Source organism: Primulina tabacum, chromosome 3, assembly GCF_025594145.1.
Source record: "Primulina tabacum isolate GXHZ01 chromosome 3, ASM2559414v2, whole genome shotgun sequence".
Taxonomy (NCBI): Eukaryota; Viridiplantae; Streptophyta; class Magnoliopsida; order Lamiales; family Gesneriaceae; genus Primulina; species Primulina tabacum.
The window spans coordinates 11,298,014-11,319,337 of NC_134552.1; the positions used below are offsets into that span (position 1 = coordinate 11,298,014).

Below are 21,324 nucleotides of genomic sequence, written 5' to 3' on the forward strand. Positions count from 1 at the left end.
TTTTACTCAAACGTTACGTGTGTGTGTGTGTGTATACACACATATGTATATATTTATCTATAATATTTATACTATTATATTAAGTATGAGGTCCTAATAATAACCGCTCTATGAGGACACCAACTTTCTTTCCCTGTTTTACCCTTTTAATTTTTTATATTTACTATTTACTATTTTATTATAGTTGAGCCCCTAATAATAACCGCTCTACGAGGACACCAACTTTCTTCCCTATTTTATCCTTTCTCATTTTTTATATTATATTTTTTCTTAACAAATAATATTATATTCATCGTCGTAAGGAAACCGCTCACGTGAAAAATAATATTATTTCTTCTCCAAACTAGCTACCGTGAAAAATAAACTCTCTTCTTTATGTTGTGACGTCATTATGTTGTAATATCATGAATATTTAATATATTAACCACATATATTCAGGACACACGCAACGCGTGGGCCACTGCTACTAGTTTATTTTATGTGTGCTCCCCATAAAATAATACCTAATTAATTCCAATCAATATTTTTTTGGCTATTAGTTTCGATTATCTTGTTAGTTCGAAAATTTACTTTAACATAAATAAAAAAATAACAGTTATGGATTTTACTATCATATTAAAAATAATAATTATATTTTGCTTGAAAGAATTCTCCAGACTCCACGACAAATAAATAAACTGTGATATAATAATTGATTGAAGTTTATTTACACGAGGAACTTTTAACACAACCAGGGATGACTACTTTTCTCACGAGTTTGGAGCCTCGTGGGAAAAACCCGAAACGAGGATGGAGATCTCCGATTTTTTCGGGTTCGAGTTCGAGATTTTTTAAATCTTAGTTCAGGGCGGATATGGGACTACTATCCTCATCCACGAACCTGTCCCAAAAATAATATCAATAATAAAATAATAGTATTATTAGTATTAATAATAAAATAATATATTATTTTTAAAAATATTATTATTATTTTTAAAAATATTATTTTATTAATATTGATATTAATATTAATATTATCACTAATAATAATAGATAATAATAAGTTTTAGTTTGAGAACATTTTCGAATCAGTCATCATCTTACCATATTAATATTTTTGAAGCGGGGATGTGGACGAGGATGAGAAGTTGATCCTCGAATTTTCGGGTTTGGGGATTCCCCGAACCAGAAAAGGCGGGGATCAGGGCGGGTATGGGGTGGGGATGGAATTCAGGAACGGGGATGGAGATGTTAAACCCGCCTCCGCTCTGTCCCATTGCCATCCCTAAACACAACCAAGACTTGTTGCACACCGTGTGTGTAACCTCATAAATAAATATGTAATGTTTCGAAAGTTTTGTTTGATATTTTTTAATATATATATATATATATATATTATATATACTAGTTATTATTATTATATTATCGTGTTAATTTTATATTTTAATTAATTAATTAATAAATGCTGGTTGTAATGTCGTTATTGTCGATTTGATGAAAATGAATTCCGATTGAAGTGATTACATTCAATTCTCCAAGTGTTTGTTATGATTTTAGTGAAATTATTTAAAACGACTCATAAATAATAAATAAATTAATTAATGTGGGGAAACGAATCTTATTCTTTGAAGATTTGGGAGAAAAAACAATTATTATTCTAAAACAATTTGATATTTAAATTATATTTTTGACTCGCATGATTTTATTTTATTTCTTTTGAAGCGACTGTAGCTGCATGTGCGTGGGGTTTCTTTTCAATTGAATTAAAAAAAAACAGCAACAATTATTGGACATTTTATAATTAGTCGAGTGTAAAGATATGAGTAGGTCTTTTGTGAGACGATCTCACAAATCTTTATCTATGAGACGGATACCGGTATTCACAATAAAAAGTAATACACTTAGCATAAAAAGTAATATTTTTTCATAGATGACCTAAGGTCCTAAATAAGATATATATATCACAAAATACGACTCGTGAGAATGACTTACACAATTTTTTGCCTAAAGATATTTAGCCATCGAGATCTTATGAGATATCATTGTGTACAATTGATGCATTTGTCATCTAACAATCTTATTTTTATATAATAAAAATGTAAAAGTTTACATTTTATAAAATTATGTTTAGCCATAAATCGATTAATAAATAGTACTCACATTAATAATACAGACAGTCAACATGTCAATATCTACAATTAAAAATAATATTTTTTATGAGATTGGTCAGAGATCCGTCTCACAAATTTCACCCGTAAGATAATTTTATTGGAGTTTTTGTGTATATTTATAGATTGATAGATAGATACAAAAGTTAGAGTAGGTCTCTTGTGAGACGGTCTCACGAATCTTTATCTGTGAGACGAGTCAATCTTATCGATATTCACAATAAAAAGTAATACTCTTTAGCATAAAAAATAATATTTTTTTATGAATGACCCAAATAAAAGGTTCAACTCACAAAATACGAATCATGGAACAGTCTCACACAAGTTTTTGCCCAAAAGTCAACTTGGATTCATTAATTGACTAATGTTACTTCATTTGGCAACATAAGGATGGGACGATCAGTATGGTCCCATACCCATGTTAGTTGATAGTTTCCCACACTCTTGGGTCCGTCAAAGCCCACTGTGATAGCGATTGCTCTCTCCTTTTTTCATTGTCAGATGAATAATCTCGAGAGTAAAGCCCATTTTGTCAGGTCATTAGTGATTCAACTTTGTGATAAAAATTGAATTTTATAAATTTAAATTATTATTTTATAAAATTAAACTTTTTTCGTTTAATAAAATATCATAAGATTAAATTTATTATATAACTACTGTTTTTCATCCACTTTTCATAGTTTTAAAATCCATACATTATCTATACAAATATATTTAATGTGGCTATATCATTATTTTATTTTTTAAAAAAATCGACAATTACAGGCTATAATAAAATATTCTCAAATATATTCACTTTTATTTTTTTGTAGTTTTTTATAAATATTTATTAAAATCCAAAAATATTACCAACAAAACTAACTATATAACCACAACATTTGCACAGTGACTAATATTTTATACTTCTTGCTCCACCTGCTACTCCATTATATATATATACACACATATATGTATGTATGTATATATATGTGTGTTATGACATGAAAACTCGCTATCTCTATCTTTTGGTGCAATGGATAAGCCCATCACACTTGTACAAACAATGTATGATAGACTCATCCAAAAAATATTAAAAGAGATAATATAACTTCTAACAATAGAAAAAACATTCACATATTTCACCAACTCGGACATCTTTAAAATAATTTAACAATAAAAAACTACAAAGAGCTTAATTAAGTTTATAAAGCAAAAAATCATGTTTGTGAATTAGCCAATTAGGTGAGTTTTAAATCAATTCGACAATTATAAAAATTATAATCATATTTATTATTATTATTATTTGAGAAGAAACATTATTATTATTTGAGAAGAAATTGTACAGTTTTCCCAAATTAAGTATTCGTTATGCTGGTACTGATTTAGGGCATCTGCTCATCGATCCCCAAACCTTTTGCGTGCCGGCTTGTATTGATTTGTACCCCATTAGGCGGATTCATCTTCGAAACACTGCGATTTGCTTCCGTTTCTTTGCTTTCTTCATCTTGTTGTGCTTCAACTGAACTCTCGATTTTATTATTTTGACGCTCTGTTATACGTCAGAGATTTTGAGCTTGAATTTCATGTAAATTCAACTAATTTTTTCCCCAATTCCTCACCATTCTGTTTTTTTTATTGTTGACGTAGAAGTTTGTTGTTTTTCATTGGATTGCGGGGATATTCAGACAAATATTGTTCCTTTTTGAGACCGTTGATACTAGCATTCCTCTCGGAGACATGGGTTCTGAACTATGTGCGAACGGATTGGAAATGGAAGGTACTATCTCTTCGAATTTCATTCCAATTTGCGTTATTATGAAGGTAGACTCTCCCATAGTGGGAGAAAAGGATGTGAGAAGGTTCCCTCAATCGTTAGATTTGACATTTGATCAGAGACCTACTTCTATTGGGCGGCCTGTAACTTCCGATTTCGAACGAGGGAGTGCAGAACGACCACTTGATATGCCATGCGAAGCCATGTTGGTTTCTTGCCCTCCCAGCGTGCCTTGCTTCGATTTTAATGACAACGGCTCAAAAACCCCTAAAGACAGCATCTTTGATCCATTTGCTCCTGTACATGACAAGTTTATGCTAGCTCCTCGCAGTAAAAAATGCGTGGAAGAATCGCGAAACAATATCGTGAGGTGGCTCAACTTCTCTAGCACCACAAATTTGGTAAGTTGGAATCAGGAAGCCTACAATGATACCATATCTGAGGAAGAACATATGTTCGATATTGTGTATAGCGACCTACTGGATGTTATTACTTCTGAGCGGACCAAGGAAATTGCTTCCGAATCCCTGTGCCAGGTTTCGGATTCTGATGGATTTTGCACCCCTAAATTTGCAGCACGCCTTACTGGAATCGCTGAAACATGTCCTGGAGCTCCGAAGAGGTCCATCAGTAAGTATAGAAACATTGGCAAGAAATTATGCAGAAAGCTTGAATATTAACTACTGTTCTTTGCGGGAATTCAGAAACTTCGCGGAATGTGATAGAAATTTAGCTCATACTGACTCAGATTCGTGTTATTGTATCTCGATAATACTTATCTCATTAACATCATATTATCATTTGAGCATTTTTTGTTGGACTGTTCTATTTTGTATTGTTTACTCCGTTCGTATTTGCCGTAATGACAACTAAATGTGAGATAACTGTTAAATTCTTGGGGTAGGAGAAGAGTTGTATGTGATGATCTTCATTTGATATTATGTTTCCAATTTCCTCCAGGCACTTAGGATGTGTCGTTTTCCCCTTTCCCCTATGTTCACATCTTGAAAAACATGGCTGGTGCAATTTTCTGATTTCTGTAGAGATTAACAAGTAGGCAAAAAGACACATGGCTTGATGTTAACTAAGTCATTGCCATTGAAAAGAGAATGCAAAGTCAGGTTTTGGATTTACATCTTCGTGCTTTTGAAACAAAATGTGCTACAATATTTGAGGCAAATGCGTTTATTACAAATATTTATACGAAACAATGTAAATCCGATATGTTCTTAACTAAGTGCAGCGTGCTCATTCATGTGTATACTTTGAGGAGGTCTATACTTTGACTGATTCTACACAGATGTATGATGAATGGAATGCCTACAAATCGATATATGGGGAGAAACTCCAAATTAATTAATATATTTGATAAATATAAATGTTGTAAATGGGAACTTAGTAGGAGGCAGGATAAAAATGCTGAATGATGTGATTTATCTGATTGGATTGGTGCCTGGAATGAAACCAGTAGCACCAAGTGCAAAATTTGATCAGACATGCATCGAGAAAGGCATTTAAAGCCAATGCACCTCTGGTACTTCCCCTCCAACCTAATTTTTATATCAGCGGGAGCTTTCTCTCTTCTCACAACATCCTGATATCTGGAAACCATAGGCGCGATTTCACAATTGAATAACACGAGAACATGTTTGCTGGAGAACCATTACAAGAAGGCGAGCTCACCAGGAATTCTGGTATTAGATTGAATAATTATGCAACTGGAGCATGTATGATCGATTAGAGGGAATCCATTTCGTGAAATAATGATGGTGCCTGTCTATATGCTGGCCTTGAAAGGCAAAATTGAAGGCGGTGGACGATGCGATGTTCAAGGTTAGAACTTTGATAAAATGCTTGTATATATGCTACATTTCTTCATATGTGTACTAGAAGTCATAGTTTTACATGATCTGATATGTAAAGGTTGAAGGAACGAAACTGAAATTGTGGAAGATTTTGGGCCACGGGTCTCAGGCTCGGTTTCCGCTCGTCACATGAACTGATCATTTATCGTGCCTTTGTACGTTGCTTTTAAGTTTTTAACACTAAATAAAAACTAGTCACTTGCTTTTCCTTTCGAACTCCATCGAGATCGACTCCAATCGGCTGTATATACACCAAAAAATAAGTATAAGGCTACTGATAAATTGAAATTAAGAAGATTCTAAACATGAAAAACTCAAGGGACTATCTTCTTACTTTGACCTGGTCCTGAATGGCTTCTTTTTCACCTAACGAGTCCTGAATCCTTGCCCTCTCACAAGAATAAAAACTAGTGTGTGATACATTTAAATCTAAAATGGTAAAATTTACAAGAATAATAATTATTAAAATGAAGTATCCATAAAAAGCATGTAAAAACTACACGTACATAAAAAGAGTTTTGATGGTGAGGATCAGTAAAATGATAGAAAGAATATAATATTATAAATAATGATAATAAAAAAGAAGAAGATAAATTGACGTTGTATGAATTTTTTTGGAGTTATATGTATGGATTAAGACCATCTTTTTTCTTTGAGGTAGCTTTTGTGGGAAGTAATATTAAATAAGAAATATATTTTAATGACCAAATACAATAAATAGAAATAAAGAAAAACAGAGTGGTTTTCTGCTTATGTTTATTATTTCCCGCTGGTTCACATGATGTGAAATTCATTTTTTTTGGATAATATTTCGTTAAAGCCATAGAGAGGGTTGATGTACCTAAATAAATATCACAATTCGGGTCGGTTGTAGCGACTCGGCTTTATCAGAATTATTATTGATTGATATTTGATACTTACGAAAGAGTATGAAAGCTGTCTTCTCTGTCACTTTTTGTATAATTAGTATATAATTTTGGGAAAAAAAATCAAGTATTTGGGTGAACACTTCTTTCGTCTAAATGAAATTATATATATATATATATATATATATATATATATATATATATATATATATTTGGTCCGTTGACATCAAACTAAATTTTCCACCTAAACTACGTGCAATGATGCAAGATTAGGTCTCTTGTGAGACGGTATCACGAATCTTTATCTGTGTGACGGATTAATACTATCGATATTCAAAATAAAAAGTAATTGTCATGATGACCCAAATAAGATATATGTCTTACAAAATACGACCCATGAGACCGTCTCACACAAGTTTTTGTCATGATGCAAATATTAATAAGAATATATAGAAAAAATGATAACTGATAGAAAAAGTTTTCCAAAAAAATATATACTGAAAATTGTTGTATAAAAAACTAATTTCAAAATCCAAAATTTACCAAACAAAAATCGGTGCAGCACACCTCTAAATTTCTTTGACACGGATAAACAACGCTGACCTAATTGGATTCGGTCCCACCCGACAACCCATACTAGTGGCTCCATCACCGACTTCCTTGTTACGGCTGTCCATCGTCGTATTCCAGTCCAGTTTAAATGATTTTTTTTAAAAAACAAATTAAGAGGGATTTTGTGAATAAATAATTATTATATATTAATATCAGTGCTTGAAGGGCTTTTCGATTATAAATATTTGAGGTGAATTTCAATTTTCCTTCTCTCGTGTTTGAACCGTTTTGGTTTCTGGTTTTCTATGCGCATCTGCTGCTCAATTCTTGTCAAGATTTCATCTTTTTTATTTTTATTTTTATTAGTCAGCATCATTGAGTTGGTGGTCGATTTCAACCAGCTCCAGATCTTAGTATTTAGCCGGAATTTCACTCTTTTGCTCGTGGGTTTTGTTTTTCTTTGTTAATATTGTTAAAGATAGAGTTGTGCTGTTGAATTTGAACCTGTTTGAAGTTCGGAACTTCAGGTTATCATCGTTGTCTTCAGGATTCTGGGATATCAATTATTTGTGGTTTTCCTTGTATCTTTCATTTCCATTTCGGGAACAACGGTGTTCTTTAATTTCGCATTTCCGGATGATATTTTCTACTAATCATATATCTATGAGAATCCACAGTTATCGTTGGCCTGTATCGGCTTTTAGTCTCCTGCTGCTGGCGTTTGTAATTTCTGCCGTTGATTATGAGCCGACGGAGAAGATTTTCTTGAGCTGTGGAGGTCCCCCTGATTCTGCCGATTCAGATGGTCGAAAATGGACATCAGATATTGGCTCAAAGTTTGTCTTGTCAAGCACCAACTCTTTAACTGCCTCTGCTGCCATCCAAAAACCCTCTGTACCCCAAGTACCCTACATGTCGGCTCGAATTTTCCACTCCGATTTCACCTACAGTTTCCCAGTGGCATCTGGGCGTATGTTCCTTCGTTTGTATTTCTATCCAGCTTCCTATAATGGATTAGATGCTTCCCATGGAGTTTTCTCCGTGACTTCCGGACCCTATACTCTTTTGAAGAACTTCAATGCTTCTCAAACAACAGAGGCTCTGAATTATGATTATATGATCAAGGAATTCTCTCTTAATGTCCCCTTTGAATGGTTGAATATAACATTCACACCATCCCAAAATGCTTCCAACTCATATGCATTCGTAAATGGCATTGAGATTGTTTCACATCCTGATATATATATTACAGATGGGACAGAAACTGTTGTCGGGCAATCCACTGGGTTCAATATTGACAACAGCACAGCACTTGAGAATGTTTATCGGCTGAATGTGGGCGGAAACGACATTTCTCCTTCTCATGATACTGGTCTCCAGAGGTCATGGCATGATGATTCAAATTACATATTCAGTGCGGCTCGTGGAGTTACAGAGGTTCCTGATCCAAATGTAACGGTAAGTTATCCTTCAGGATCACCTAGCTATATTGCCCCGCTTGATGTATACACCACTTTGAGGTCGATGGGTCCGAATGCATCGGTTAATCAGAATTACAATCTGACATGGACATTCAACATTGACTCTGGCTTCTCGTATCTCGTTAGACTCCACTTCTGCGAGGTATCAGACCATGTTAACAAAGTAAATCAGAGAGTTTTCAGTATCTTCATGAATAATCGGACTGCAGAAAAGGAGGCAGATGTGATTGGTTGGGCAGGAAGCAATGGTGTCCCTGTTCACAGGGACTATGTGGTATTTGTTCCCACTGGTCCGCCTCAACAGTATCTCTGGCTTGATCTACACCCTTACACTCTCTCAAAGTCCCAACGATATGATGCTATCTTGAATGGACTAGAAATTTTCAAAATAAATGGTACCAATGGGAATCTTGCTGGTCCTAATCCAGCTCCCCTTCCGCAGCCTCTAGTTGACACTGGCCAATCATCGGGATCTAATCAATCAAAAAATCACAAAGCCATTATTGGAGGAGCAGTTGGAGGTGGACTCGCTACACTCCTTGTTGCTGGTTTGATCGTATGCGTTGTTTCCTACAGTCAGATGCGCAAAAAGGATCCCAGCACTGGTGATGGCTGGCTTCCTTTGTCTTTGTATGGAAATTCACCTTCTTCTGGTTCTGCCAAGACAACTACCACAGGAAGCTATTCCTCCTCACGGCCTTCAAACCTTTGTCGCCATTTTTCATTTGCCGAGATCAAAGATGCCACTAATGACTTTGATGAGGCTCTTCTGCTTGGTGTAGGAGGCTTTGGCAAAGTTTATCGTGGTGAGATTGACAGCGGAGCAAAAGTTGCAATTAAGCGAGGGAACCCACTTTCTGAGCAGGGAATGCATGAATTCCAAACTGAGATTGAAATGCTCTCAAAACTTCGCCATCGCCACCTGGTATCTCTGATAGGTTATTGCGAAGAGAATTGTGAAATGGTACTTGTATATGATTACATGGCTTATGGAACTCTGCGGGAGCATCTTTACAAAACTCAGAATCCCCCGTTGCCGTGGAAGCAGAGGCTCGAGATTTGTATTGGTGCTGCACGTGGTTTGCATTATCTGCACACTGGTGCGAAGCACACCATTATCCACCGCGATGTCAAGACGACAAACATCCTCTTGGACGAGAATTGGGTTGCAAAGGTTTCGGATTTTGGCCTGTCAAAAACGGGTCCATCACTGGATCATACCCACGTCAGCACAGTGGTGAAGGGTAGTTTTGGTTATCTGGATCCCGAATATTTCAGACGGCAACAACTGACTGACAAATCTGATGTGTACTCATATGGAGTTGTACTTTTTGAGATCTTATGCGCTAGACCGGCGTTAAACCCAACACTTCCAAAAGAACAAGTTAGCTTGGCTGAGTGGGCGCTACATTGCCATAAGAAGGAAATGCTTGACAAAATCATTGATCCTTATCTCAAGGGGAAAATCGCACCAGAATGCTTTAAGAAAGTAGCTGAGACAGCAGTGAAGTGTGTGTCTGACGTTGGAAGTGATAGGCCTCCGATGGGTGATGTGCTGTGGAACCTTGAGTTTGCTCTGCAACTTCAGGAGAGTGCAGAGGAAAGTGGCGGTGGTTTTGGCATTGAAGACGTCAAATCTTTTGAATTTACGAAAGATTCAGATTTATCTCCTATGGGTTTTGATTATTCAAATAGCTGCAGCGTTGGACAAGGATCGTCAACAAGCATTGAGGGCCGTAGCCTTGCCAGCCAGGACTCAGATGGGTCGACTCCAAGTGCCGTCTTTTCCCAGATAATGAATCCAGAAGGGCGGTAATTAACATGGATTCATATAGGCTCACACATTATATATATATGAATCCTTTCTGTATCTAGCTGGTAATGGTTAATGGGTGCATTGCTATAGTATCCTATGAGTCTATGAACCACAGAAAATAGTACTTTTATGTATCTTATATTTTTGTTCAAACCGTCAACATTCTATAATATAAGTTCTAAGTATTCCTGGCTAGTGTCAAAGATGCCTGAAAATCAGTGATTTGATTTATTTTTAAATCTGTTTTGCCTGGAGTATCTGCCTACTCTCTGTTTCTTCTGATATAAACACAAAAAAAATGATCTTGATAATATGGTCCTGCTACGGTTTGAACCGGACACTTCTTGGTGCTGTGAAATGAAATGAAATGAAATACCATGGCCTTGGTCGCTCACAAATGCTGCGGCAATTGACCAAATGTCACAAACTCAATTTACCTTAGATTTCATCATTGCATGAAAAAATAAGTATTTCTTTTGTTTAAAATTTTGCATCAACCCTTGTAAACATATTCATCTTTACGAAGATAGAGTTATTTTTGACTAGGGTGATGAAAAATGGCAATAGACATGGTATAGGGTGTATGTTAAATTTTACAGAAGCATGCAATAAATTTTTCTGAGGACGAGCTCTCACAAATTATTTTAAGCTTGATCAATAACATAGCCTTAACTACGTTATTATCATCAAAATTTTTTTTAAGTCAAGTATATTATCACGTGAAGTTGCTTGTGGTTTTTATTCTAGCAGTTTTCCCAAGATTTCCGCAACTTTTATGTTCTGTTATATGTTTTGCATTTTCTTGCTTCTCAATTGATCAATTTTACTAATAGTAATGACACATTAATTGCTGACAAGCTTTGTAAATCGTCCATAATCGTACGTTTTAACAAATTTTTATCGATGAGACGTGAGATTAACCACGATCAAAGACCATTCCTATATATCGCATGAATATTCCTTTTTAAATGTGGGTTATGTCCTATAATATAATAATAATCATCATAATAATCTTTTCAATCTTAAAAAAATAGGATAGAAAAGAAAAGAAAAGTAAAGTGGAATTATAAAAAGAGAATAATCTACTTGATTTACAATCTACGCTCTCAAATGTCGTTACTTCAACACTATACCGATAGAACACATACAATCTATTTTTCGGCAACCGGCAGAGTCGAAGTCGAAAAGTGAAGGCATTATTCAATAAGTCCGCCATTAAGTTATTAACCAATTCCTACTATCATCTTCAATATTTTACTAAAGAACCCCGACCAGGTAAGTAAACCCCTCTAGCAACATTTTATAGGGCATAGAACTCCAAAAAAGAATTTACTTAATTTCGCAGTCGTTAAGCTTGAACACTAAAAAGGATGGCAATCTTCTTCAAACCCCTTCGAGACCAACTTTTTTTACATTTATAAGAGCACAACATAAGAATATCAAGTAAGAAGTTTCATCACCGACGATACCGGTAGCGTTTGAAATTGAAGTAGACATGTAAGATTCCCCGCTCAAATGTACATTTGAAGCCCTTCTTGTGTGAGTACTCCCATTCTTTATTCACAATACGGAATGCCTGTACAAAATGAGAAGTCGAGAGGATTTTTTAGCCAGCCATTTTATCAAACCAGACTTAAAACTATCCACATCAGAAAAAGAGGTAGGGGGGCGAGAGATAGAGAAATGACGTACAATATCTTCATAAGGGGGCCCAGCATGAAACCTAATGATACAAGTCTCGTTACTATCTCCATCTTTCTCGATGGTGTATGTTGGAGCTTTTATTTTGTCAACAAGATCTGGGTAAAAAATATTGAACTTGTATCCCTGCACTACCTTGGGGGGTGGGTTGTCATGATCATAATGAGTTTGGTTGTATTTGTTCCACTCGTAGCCAGTGTGAACGCGATTAAAATATTTTGGCTTTCTTGGACGGTATTTATCATGCCACCAGTACACCTGTGATCCCATTCATATCGAACTATAAGTATGGCAATGATAAATGAGGAGTTTTTCTATATTTCCACTTAACCTAGGGAAGGAAATACACAAGAAAGACCAATACCTGGGAATCAAGGTTGATTTCATTATTTGAGCCAAATACAGCATCACCTTCCTCGGTGGCTCCCATGGCTCTCAAGGCATTGTTCTCAAAGTTATCTACAGGAGGAGCTGGCCTTAGAGCAAGTTCATGGATACGCCTCTCTTCCTTTACAGCAATACGTTTCTTCTCCTGTACATAAATGTACCCATGGATGATTAGCTCATCCATCTTGAAGTAGACCTACCTCACATGTTTCTCGCATGAAAGATGTTAACCATGTCCCACTAATGACTAAGATATTGGATTAGTAAGAAAAGAAAACATATTTTTTTATTAAGAAAATTACCAAAGAAACCAAGCAGGAAAATCCACCAACCACGTGGGAAAAAAGGTAACCACTTGAGATTCTCAGCAATGGAAAAAATGCACATGTGAGAGAGAGTGTTTATAAAGACTGGACACAATTTTTTTAACAACGGACTGGACCCATTTAAGTTTGACCACTCCCATCTTTTAGAAGAAAAAATGTTCTGTTTGCAAAAAAACAGTGCAACCAAAGACAAGGTATTATTTTCTCAGTTACCTCTAATTACATATCAAACAAATAAAAACATAGCAGCGACTATCATTAGGCCCTGTAATGACATACCAGAATCAACCTGTCCTCTTCAGGGTCAATCGCATCTTCAGTTTCATCACCATGCATCAACTGTGGTGAATATGCTCCTTCTGCTTCTTCCTCTTGGATCTCATCATCCGTCAAGGGTTTTGGAGAAGGAATTTCAGAATCTATAAATTGTAGGAACAGTCGGTTTTTTTTTTAAGAAACGCCGCCATATTGTGGCGGGGGTTTGGCAGACAGTATATACATAAATAAGTGCAAGAACAGAACACCTAAAGGAGGAGGAAGGAGGAAGGAGGGAGGAGGAGGAGGAGGAGGGAGACTATACCAAAGCCTCCTCTAAAGAGAATATAGAGATCTAGTAATGCAGCTGCAAAGAGTGCAATGTTGCATACCATTTACATCTTGATGGAAATACTGCTCATCCTGCGGTGGACTTCCATCTGTTTCTTCATTTTTAACCTCCACTGGTGCTTCAAGTCGCTCCAAATGCTTGTGCAGCATCTTGACATGAATTTCTTTCAGACAAGCCTGCAGTTGCACACATAGACTGTAAGGTTTCTCAGTTCTGCAAATCAGAAACCCAGATGAGAATGCGAGTATTACCTTTGCTTTGTAAATATGGAGACGTTTAATAATGGCTTCCCAATATTCTACCAACTTGGCAGCCCCAGATCGCATTTGAGACTCAATCTGGGATTGAAGGGCATCCAGTTCACCATAGGTTTTTCCATGCAAAAGATTCTTAACATCTGCGTCAATGCTCACATGCAAACCCCTTTCTTCAACTGTAATCTCTGGTGGTAGTTGCTCTCCTCGCACTCGGGCACGCTCTAGGGCATCCCTTTTATTAGCTTCAGCTAGTTCCCATTCACAAACAATCAGAAGTGCCTGTTCTTGCAACAAATTGGGAGCACAAGGCATTTATAAAAAGCTCAGAGTGCCATTTTTAATAGCTCTAAATTTCATTTACTCGCTTTATTAAACAATTCACACACAAAAAAAAAAACATTTTGAAAATTGCAAAATGACCCCTGAACTATCCTTGAAAATTGCAAAATAGTCCCTACCTTAATTATAGTATATCCACATGTTTTTTACCATTTAATTTCAAGATGCTCCTATAACCGTATCCAAGACTCATGTACCCCTTATTCATATCCACAAAGTACATGGCATGGTTTGTGACCAATTTTAAGAGAATCCATGATAACTTTAAGTGATCTGTGAAAATTGTGATGGATCTTGATCTGTTCAAAAAAACTGTAGATATCCTCTTGAATAAATTGCCCCACATCTAATAATACACAACTAAGATAATTTTTAGGTTGGCAAGTAAGTTTGTTTCCCATTATTGAAAAGGTCTAATGTAGGGTATTCGACTATTTTCCCTTTGCTATCACAGACTCCAGTCATCCTGAAAGTTAATGGAATGAGTCATGTTCGGGGTGTTTTACACATTTGTAGTTCACTGTAAAGGCAGTTATAACCGACATATAAAAAATCCAGAGGAACATATACAGTTATAAAATCTTTCCCTGAGTATCAAAGAAAGAATATGGCGAGGACCAACTTGCATGTCAGCCCAAATACTTTCCTTGGACTACAGCGTTTCTGGTTATAGGATCAGACAGAGGGAGTTTTGTACTGCCAGGAAGCTTTCTTTTGGGCTCCGGATATTCAATAAAATAGCGAAAATTTGTACACATGAAATGTTTCTGATGGGTAGGAGTTGCAGAGAAAATTGCAACAATGTACAAGTAAACAGAGAAAGACATAGGAAGCTGGTGGTTTACTGCAGTTTATGGCCCATGTAAAGCAATATTAAGGAATTTTTTTTGGGATGAATTGTCGGGTTTGCGAGTTTTATGTGGGAATAGATGGTGTTTGGGAGGGGACTTTAATGTTGTGCGATCTTTAACCGAGAAAATAAACAGTTACACTCAGACAACAAGTATGGATTGCTTTGATACGTTGGTGCAGGAATTAGAATTGATTGATCCCCCATTATTGAATGCGAAATTTACATGGTCAAATTTGAGGGCTACACCGATTTGCAGCAGACTAGACAGATTCTTGTTCTTGGGAGGGTGGATGGAGTTATTTCCATTCCATCGGCAGTATGTATTGCCTCGAGTAACATCGGATCATTTTCCAATTGTCTTGGATACACAAAAAAATGAAATGGGGGCCGAGTCCATTTAGATTCGAAAACATGTGGCTGAAACACAAGACTTTTAAAGAAAATTTTTCGACATGGTGGAATAGCACACAATTTCAAGGTTGGGAGGGATATAAATTTATGAAAAAGCTCAAGTCCGTTAAGGAACATATCAAACTATGGAATGGCGAGGTGTTTGGGAAGACTGAGATGAGGGAGGCTGAATTGAAAAACAGAATCATTGCTTTGGATGAGATAGAGGGTGAAGGGAGGGGGAATGAAAAAGGGCGGAATGAAAGAAAATTGATAAACTGTGAGTTGGAAGAATTGATGTGTCGACGAAATCAAATGTTATATCAAAAAGCAAAGATAAATTGGTTAAAAGATGGAGATCACAACACCAAATTCTTCCATTCTCTTCTTAATCACCGAAGAAGCAAAGGAATAATTAATAGACTGGAAAAGGAGGACAGGGTGGTTGTAGAGGATGAGGATCAAATTATCAAATCCATTATAGAATACTTCCAGCTACTGTACAGCAAGAGAAATGCAAGAAGATTTGGGATTGAAGGTGTAGAATGGAGACCTATCGATGTCGATATGAGGGCTGAAATTGAAAATCCATTTCTCGAGGAGGAAGTTAAGAAGGCTATTTTCGAGTGTGACAGATGCAAAGCACCGGGCCCTGATGGTTATACATTTGCATTTTATCAGGATTGCTGGGAAGTGGTCAAGGGAGAGTTAATGAAGGTTTTTGAGGATTTTTACGAAGGGGGGACCATAAACGGGATAACAAATGAAACGTATATATGTTTGATACCAAAGAAACATGACTCACTAAGGGTCAAAGATTTCAGGCCCATTAGCCTCACAACGAGCTTATACAAGATAATCGCTAAAGTTTTGGCTACAAGGATGAAAAAAGTCTTGTCACATACATTATCCGAAGCTCAGAATGCATTTACTGAAGGAAAACAGATTTTGGATTGTTGTTTGATTGCTAATGAGTTGGTGGAGGAAGGGAAGAAGAAGAAAAAGAAAGGTTGGGTCTTGAAAATTGACTTTGAAAAAGCATATGACAATGTGGAGTGGGATTTCTTGGACTTCGTGCTAGACAAAAAGGGATTTGGAGAGAGATGGAGAAGATGGATAAGAGGATGCGTATTTAATGTTTCGTTTTCCATCATGATCAATGGGAGACCGAGGGGGAAGTTTAAAGCAAGTAGAGGGCTTCGACAGGGAGATCCGTTGTCACCTTTTTTGTTCAACATGGTGGTCGATGTCTTGGGAAGTTTGGTTGATAAAGCAAAAGAGGCGAACTTAATCAAAGTTTTCGAAGTGGGCCGAGAGAAGGTGGAAGTATCACATATACAATTTGCGGACGACACATTGTTTTTCGTACAAAAGGAGGTACACCTAAAATTTTTGGTGCAAATCTTGGAGTTGTTTTGTGATATGTCAGGACTTACGATCAATTGGGATAAGAGTGCATTATTGGGCTTATGTCAGGATGAAGTTGAAGAGGAGGAACTAGCCCGGACGTTTGGTTGTCGAAGGGAGAAATGGCCAATCACATACTTGGGAGTCCCTTTAGGGGGGAATCCATTGAAAGTGTCTTTTTGGGAACCAATCTTGATCAAGATTACCAGAAAATTGGCTATGTGGAAAAAAGCTTTTTTGTCCAAAGGGGGAAGAGTAACATTGATCGCTGCGGTATTGAATGCATTGCCTATATATATGTCACTTTTCAGGTTACCGAAAGGAGTAGCGGCGAAGATGGAAAAGATAATGAGAAATTTTTTGTGGGATGGAAACGAGGGAGAATCACACTGTCATATGGTAAGGTGGGAACAAGTTTGTAGACCGAAAGAGAAAGGAGGATTGGGGATCGAAAACATTTGTTTGAGGAACAAAGCACTTTTGGGAAAATGGTGGTGGAGGTTTGGCGTTGAAAACGAACCGCTGTGGAAAAGAATAATAAGGAGCAAATATGGGTTACAAGAAAATGGTTGGGATGCGGGGTTGGCGATGAATGTGACGTTTAGCGGTCCGTGGAAATTTATCTCAAGCACTTACCCGACTTATCACCGACTATTGAGATTAGTGGTTAGAGGGGGGACTAAAATCAGGTTTTGGGAGGATATTTGGTGGGGGGACGTAGCTTTCCGGGATTTGTTCCCTTCTTTGTTTCGTATTAGCTCGGCTCGTAACTTGCCAATATCTTATTTCTTTGCTTTCGACAATGTGTCAAATGATTACTCCTGGGATTTGCATTTTCGTCGGCTTCTCCGAGAGGAGGAGGTTGTTCACTTGTCTTCGTTGTTAGGTATCTTAGAAATGGTTAGGCTTGTCGAAGGGGTAGATGATTTTAGAGTGTGGGAGGGGGATCCGTCGGGGAAGTTCACAGTCAAGTCGTTTTTCCATTCATTCTTCTCCGCGAATAATGGTGTCCAAAACTTCGAATTTAACAAAATCATTTGGAAGACACCGATTCCTTCAAAGATTAAAATTTTTTCTTGGACGGCAATTCTTGGTAAGTTACCTACATCAGAGTTGATGCAAAAGCGATGGCCTAACTGTGCTCTTTCTCCCAATTGGTGGGTTGTGTCGTAAGGAGATGGAAACGCAGGATCATTTGCTGATTCACTGTAAGCTTGCAATTGAATTGTGGTCAAGGGCGTTGAATGAGCTGAAATTTGTTTGGGTCGTACCGAAGACAACCGCTGATTTGTTCAATACGGATCTCGGACAATGGGTTGGTAAAAGAGGAAGAGTTTTTTGGAGGGTGGTGATCCATGGCATATGCTAGGGCATCTGGCTAGAAAAAAATAGAAGAATCTTTGAAGATGTGGAAGACAGTGCAGAAGAGTGTTGGAAGAAGATCAAATTCAAGATAGTCAGCCGGATTGGAATTAATAAAGATTTTCAGAGTTTATCAACACTAGATCTTTTAAGGGATTGGACTTATGTGTATTACTAATTTTGAGTTTTATAATTTCCTATTAGTGGACCACTAATCCACTTCATGTAACTGAAAAACTATTTCAAATTAATATAAGTAAGTTTCTTATCAAAAAAAAAAAAAGCGACAAAAACCGAAAGGAATAATACCTCCCAATATTGAATATGGGTAGGAGTCGCTCGGTCTAAATCAAGGTGCATCTTAATGTCTTCATGAAGCTCTTCCATTTCTTTTACAGTCAAACCCTGGAGATTACACATCTCAAGAAAATATCAATTTATGGTTTACAAAATATTATCAGGAACCCATAGGCTCTTAAAAATGTAAGCCTGAACCTGAAGGTACAAAGAATATAGAAGTAAATAAATAAAATCCTACCTTGAAAACCATGTATGGTTCATTTAGCTCTATCTCAAAATCATCTGAAGGATCAAGATGCTTAGTGAGTATATCAATTGGTTTATTACGACCTTCACGTATACGAATTTCTGACCGAAATTTGCTTTGCTCAAAATGAAACTGTAAATCAAACATTTTGGCAGGTAAAAAAGAAGTAATATAATGTACCCTAGATTTCATAACAAAGGCAATGAAAAAATCATTTTAATTATAATAATAGAATTGTACAGTGTACCTCTTCTTCTTTCTTCTCCCAGTCTTGAAACTCAGCTCGAGCTCGCTCTCTTGCCAACAGTGCCTGCAGAGGAAAGGTTATTCCATTCAAAATATGTAGGTGTATAACATGCATGTGCCCCATTACGAGAATTTGAAGCAAAACTGCAAATAAAACTACATAAACCAAATAATAGAAAAGGCCACATAAAAAAATTAATGAAAGAAACTTACCATCTCTTCCTCATGTTGTGCTTTCTCAACAGCCCTTTCCTCCCTCCTTTTTTTCACCTTTTCAATTTCGGCCTATATTCAAAGAGAGATAATAAATAAACATTGTCCTCCAGGAGAATGAACCTGCTTATGTAATACCATTTTATCAAGAGTAAAACCAGCACAATTGTCGGAGGTAAATACTACAAAATCAAAAACAGGGGAAGCTAGCAGTAAAGATGAATGATACAACCTTTTTTATATTTTTAATACCTCTCAAATCAGCAATTGCTTATAAAGTTTACCGTGCAAAAGCTTGAGAGGGGACAACAAGACATACAACAAAACTGGCATTGATGAAATTACCATTCTTTCTCTCTGCCTTTTCTTCTCCGCTTTCATGGAGAACTCATCCAATGACATTCCTTGATTTACGTCACGCTCAATCTTCTTTCGCCATACAAATCTAAAAAACGTCCCAAATTTACAACAAATGCTGAAAGTGTAAAAAGATTCATATTTATAATGCTTACTACATCAATTTAGACCTCTAACTTTAAAAAAACAAAGTGATTGGAAAAGTAGGTTCTCTTTCTTAAATGCTGATTTTGAACATTTTCAACAGAATAATTGAAGCGTTCGATTTTTTTATTCATCAGCAAACAGTTGAGACCTCAATTATAATAGAGATGCACATGTGCAGGAAACATAGAGATATAGAATGGGAGAAATAAACTCACTTTTCGTTAAGATTAGAATCACCAAAAGGATTTGAATCATTGGAATATCCATAGATGGTCTGGGACTTCAATTTTTTAGAAACTTTCACAGCCTATTCATGAGATGACAAGATATGAGGATGTCAAGTAGGAGTTATTACATAAAGAAGTTAAGGAAAACAAAAAGAAAAGTAATATAGAGTAAGAATGCAATCAGACAAGGAGAACATCTTGAGACACACTGATATCCGAAGTATGCCATTTGAAGCATGAACTTTAACAATGTCTCCGTCTCCATTGGTTCATACATTTTAAAATTACAGTCATGATGCTATATGGACAACCATAATTTACACCAAAAACTCCATCAGTTTTTCTTGTATCAACGAGCTTAACCTTGTAGGAAGTCACATTGATGAGTTTGGAAGTAATCGATTAACTTTTGGCGGTATAACAGCTTGAAAATTTTCATAACAGTACTTAAAAAAATTGTATAAAATGCATAAAGATCGTATCCAAAGGGAATAAAATGCACTAATTCTCTTTAGACCGTTTTGCAGTATGCTTGATATCCATAAAAGATATCAGATCAAAGGACACCGATAACGAACCTCGATGAACCCAAAAAACTGCAACAAATATCCATAATCTAGCTTAGATAAAAAAAATGTTTCTTTCAGGATTTGGATCGAGATTGAATAATCAGTAAGATTCTAATTTGGCGGTGTTGTGTTGCCGTTTAACTTTCAATCTCGTAAAACAAGCAGCAACCACTCTGATGAATAGTTAAGTTAAAGCTCAAAAATTGACGAATGTTTCAGCAGCTATCATCAGCGAAGAAATGCGAATTCAAGCAAATCAACGTGAAGGACTAAATAAAGGGGATTTGTTAGGTCAAAATGCTTTAACGATAATATTCATAACATCGAAAATACCTTTTTCTGCGCCTTTTTCGCTAGGTATTCAGCAATTTCCTCCTCTGAAATCTTCCTCTTCCCCTTTCTCTTCGAGACATCGTCTTCCGAGTCATCCGAGTCTCCATGTAGGTGGCGTTGCATCCGGCTCTTGCGATGAGAAACTGATTCGGATTCATCTTCAGATGCTGAGACGGAACGCTCCCGCCGACGTCTCCTTGACAACGGCATCCCTTTGCCTCTTCCGCAGCACTAAAACCCTAAATACAACACAGCTTGTATTTTTTTCTCAAATCGCCAGGCCAGCGAATTCTACGTGGAACGCTGTGAGACTGGGAGCTACCCCCGATCTTCCGAGGGAAAATAAATTTATTATCTGAAGTTCGCTGCGGATATAATATTTTTATTTATCGAATCACTTAAAATTACTAAAAATTATTATTTTATTGAATTGGGTTTTAAATATACTTATACACCTTGTGTACTATCTATACTTTCATACTATTCTTCTATAAATTGAATTTGGAAGCATTACTATGTAGCTTTCAAGTTCAATTTTTAAAAATGTGTTATTGTTAAAAATTAAATTGAATTTGG

General features: G+C 36.4%; 3 protein-coding genes across 3 annotated transcripts; 2 read left to right on the top strand and 1 right to left on the bottom strand.

Annotated features, from left to right (window-relative positions):
* The first annotated feature begins 4,103 nt into the window (after positions 1–4,103).
* On the top strand, positions 4,104–4,580 carry LOC142538409 (unknown protein 1-like). The gene has a single exon (XM_075643732.1). It carries the CDS (start codon positions 4,104–4,106, stop codon positions 4,578–4,580), a length of 477 nt encoding a protein of 158 aa, XP_075499847.1.
* Positions 4,581–7,360: 2,780 nt separating this feature from the next.
* LOC142540270 (receptor-like protein kinase FERONIA) lies at positions 7,361–10,734 on the top strand. The gene has a single exon (XM_075646286.1). It carries the CDS (start codon positions 7,820–7,822, stop codon positions 10,478–10,480), a length of 2,661 nt encoding a protein of 886 aa, XP_075502401.1. The 5' UTR covers positions 7,361–7,819; the 3' UTR covers positions 10,481–10,734.
* A 1,148-nt stretch (positions 10,735–11,882) lies between these two features.
* Positions 11,883–21,098, bottom strand: LOC142540271 (splicing factor Cactin). The gene is made up of 13 exons (XM_075646287.1): positions 20,749–21,098; positions 19,835–19,926; positions 19,461–19,560; positions 19,116–19,187; positions 18,904–18,966; positions 18,648–18,788; positions 18,419–18,514; positions 13,753–14,037; positions 13,542–13,677; positions 13,174–13,313; positions 12,546–12,713; positions 12,173–12,439; positions 11,883–12,056 (listed from the first exon to the last, which is right to left on the bottom strand). Exons 1-13 carry the CDS (start codon positions 20,956–20,958, stop codon positions 11,937–11,939), a joined length of 1,890 nt encoding a protein of 629 aa, XP_075502402.1. The 5' UTR covers positions 20,959–21,098; the 3' UTR covers positions 11,883–11,936.
* Positions 21,099–21,324: the final 226 nt, after the last annotated feature.

Coding starts and splice junctions, on each gene's coding strand:
- LOC142538409 (XM_075643732.1), top strand. CDS start 4,104: ATGTTGGTTTCTTGCCCTCCCAGCGTGCCTTGCTTCGATTTTAATGAC.
- LOC142540270 (XM_075646286.1), top strand. CDS start 7,820: ATGATATTTTCTACTAATCATATATCTATGAGAATCCACAGTTATCGT.
- LOC142540271 (XM_075646287.1), bottom strand. CDS start 20,958: ATGCCGTTGTCAAGGAGACGTCGGCGGGAGCGTTCCGTCTCAGCATCT. Junction 19,561..19,834: donor GATTCTAATCTTAACGAAAA/GTGAGTTTATTT, acceptor GACGTTTTTTAG/ATTTGTATGGCGAAAGAAGA. Junction 12,714..13,173: donor AAGAGGACAGGTTGATTCTG/GTATGTCATTAC, acceptor ATTTATGTACAG/GAGAAGAAACGTATTGCTGT.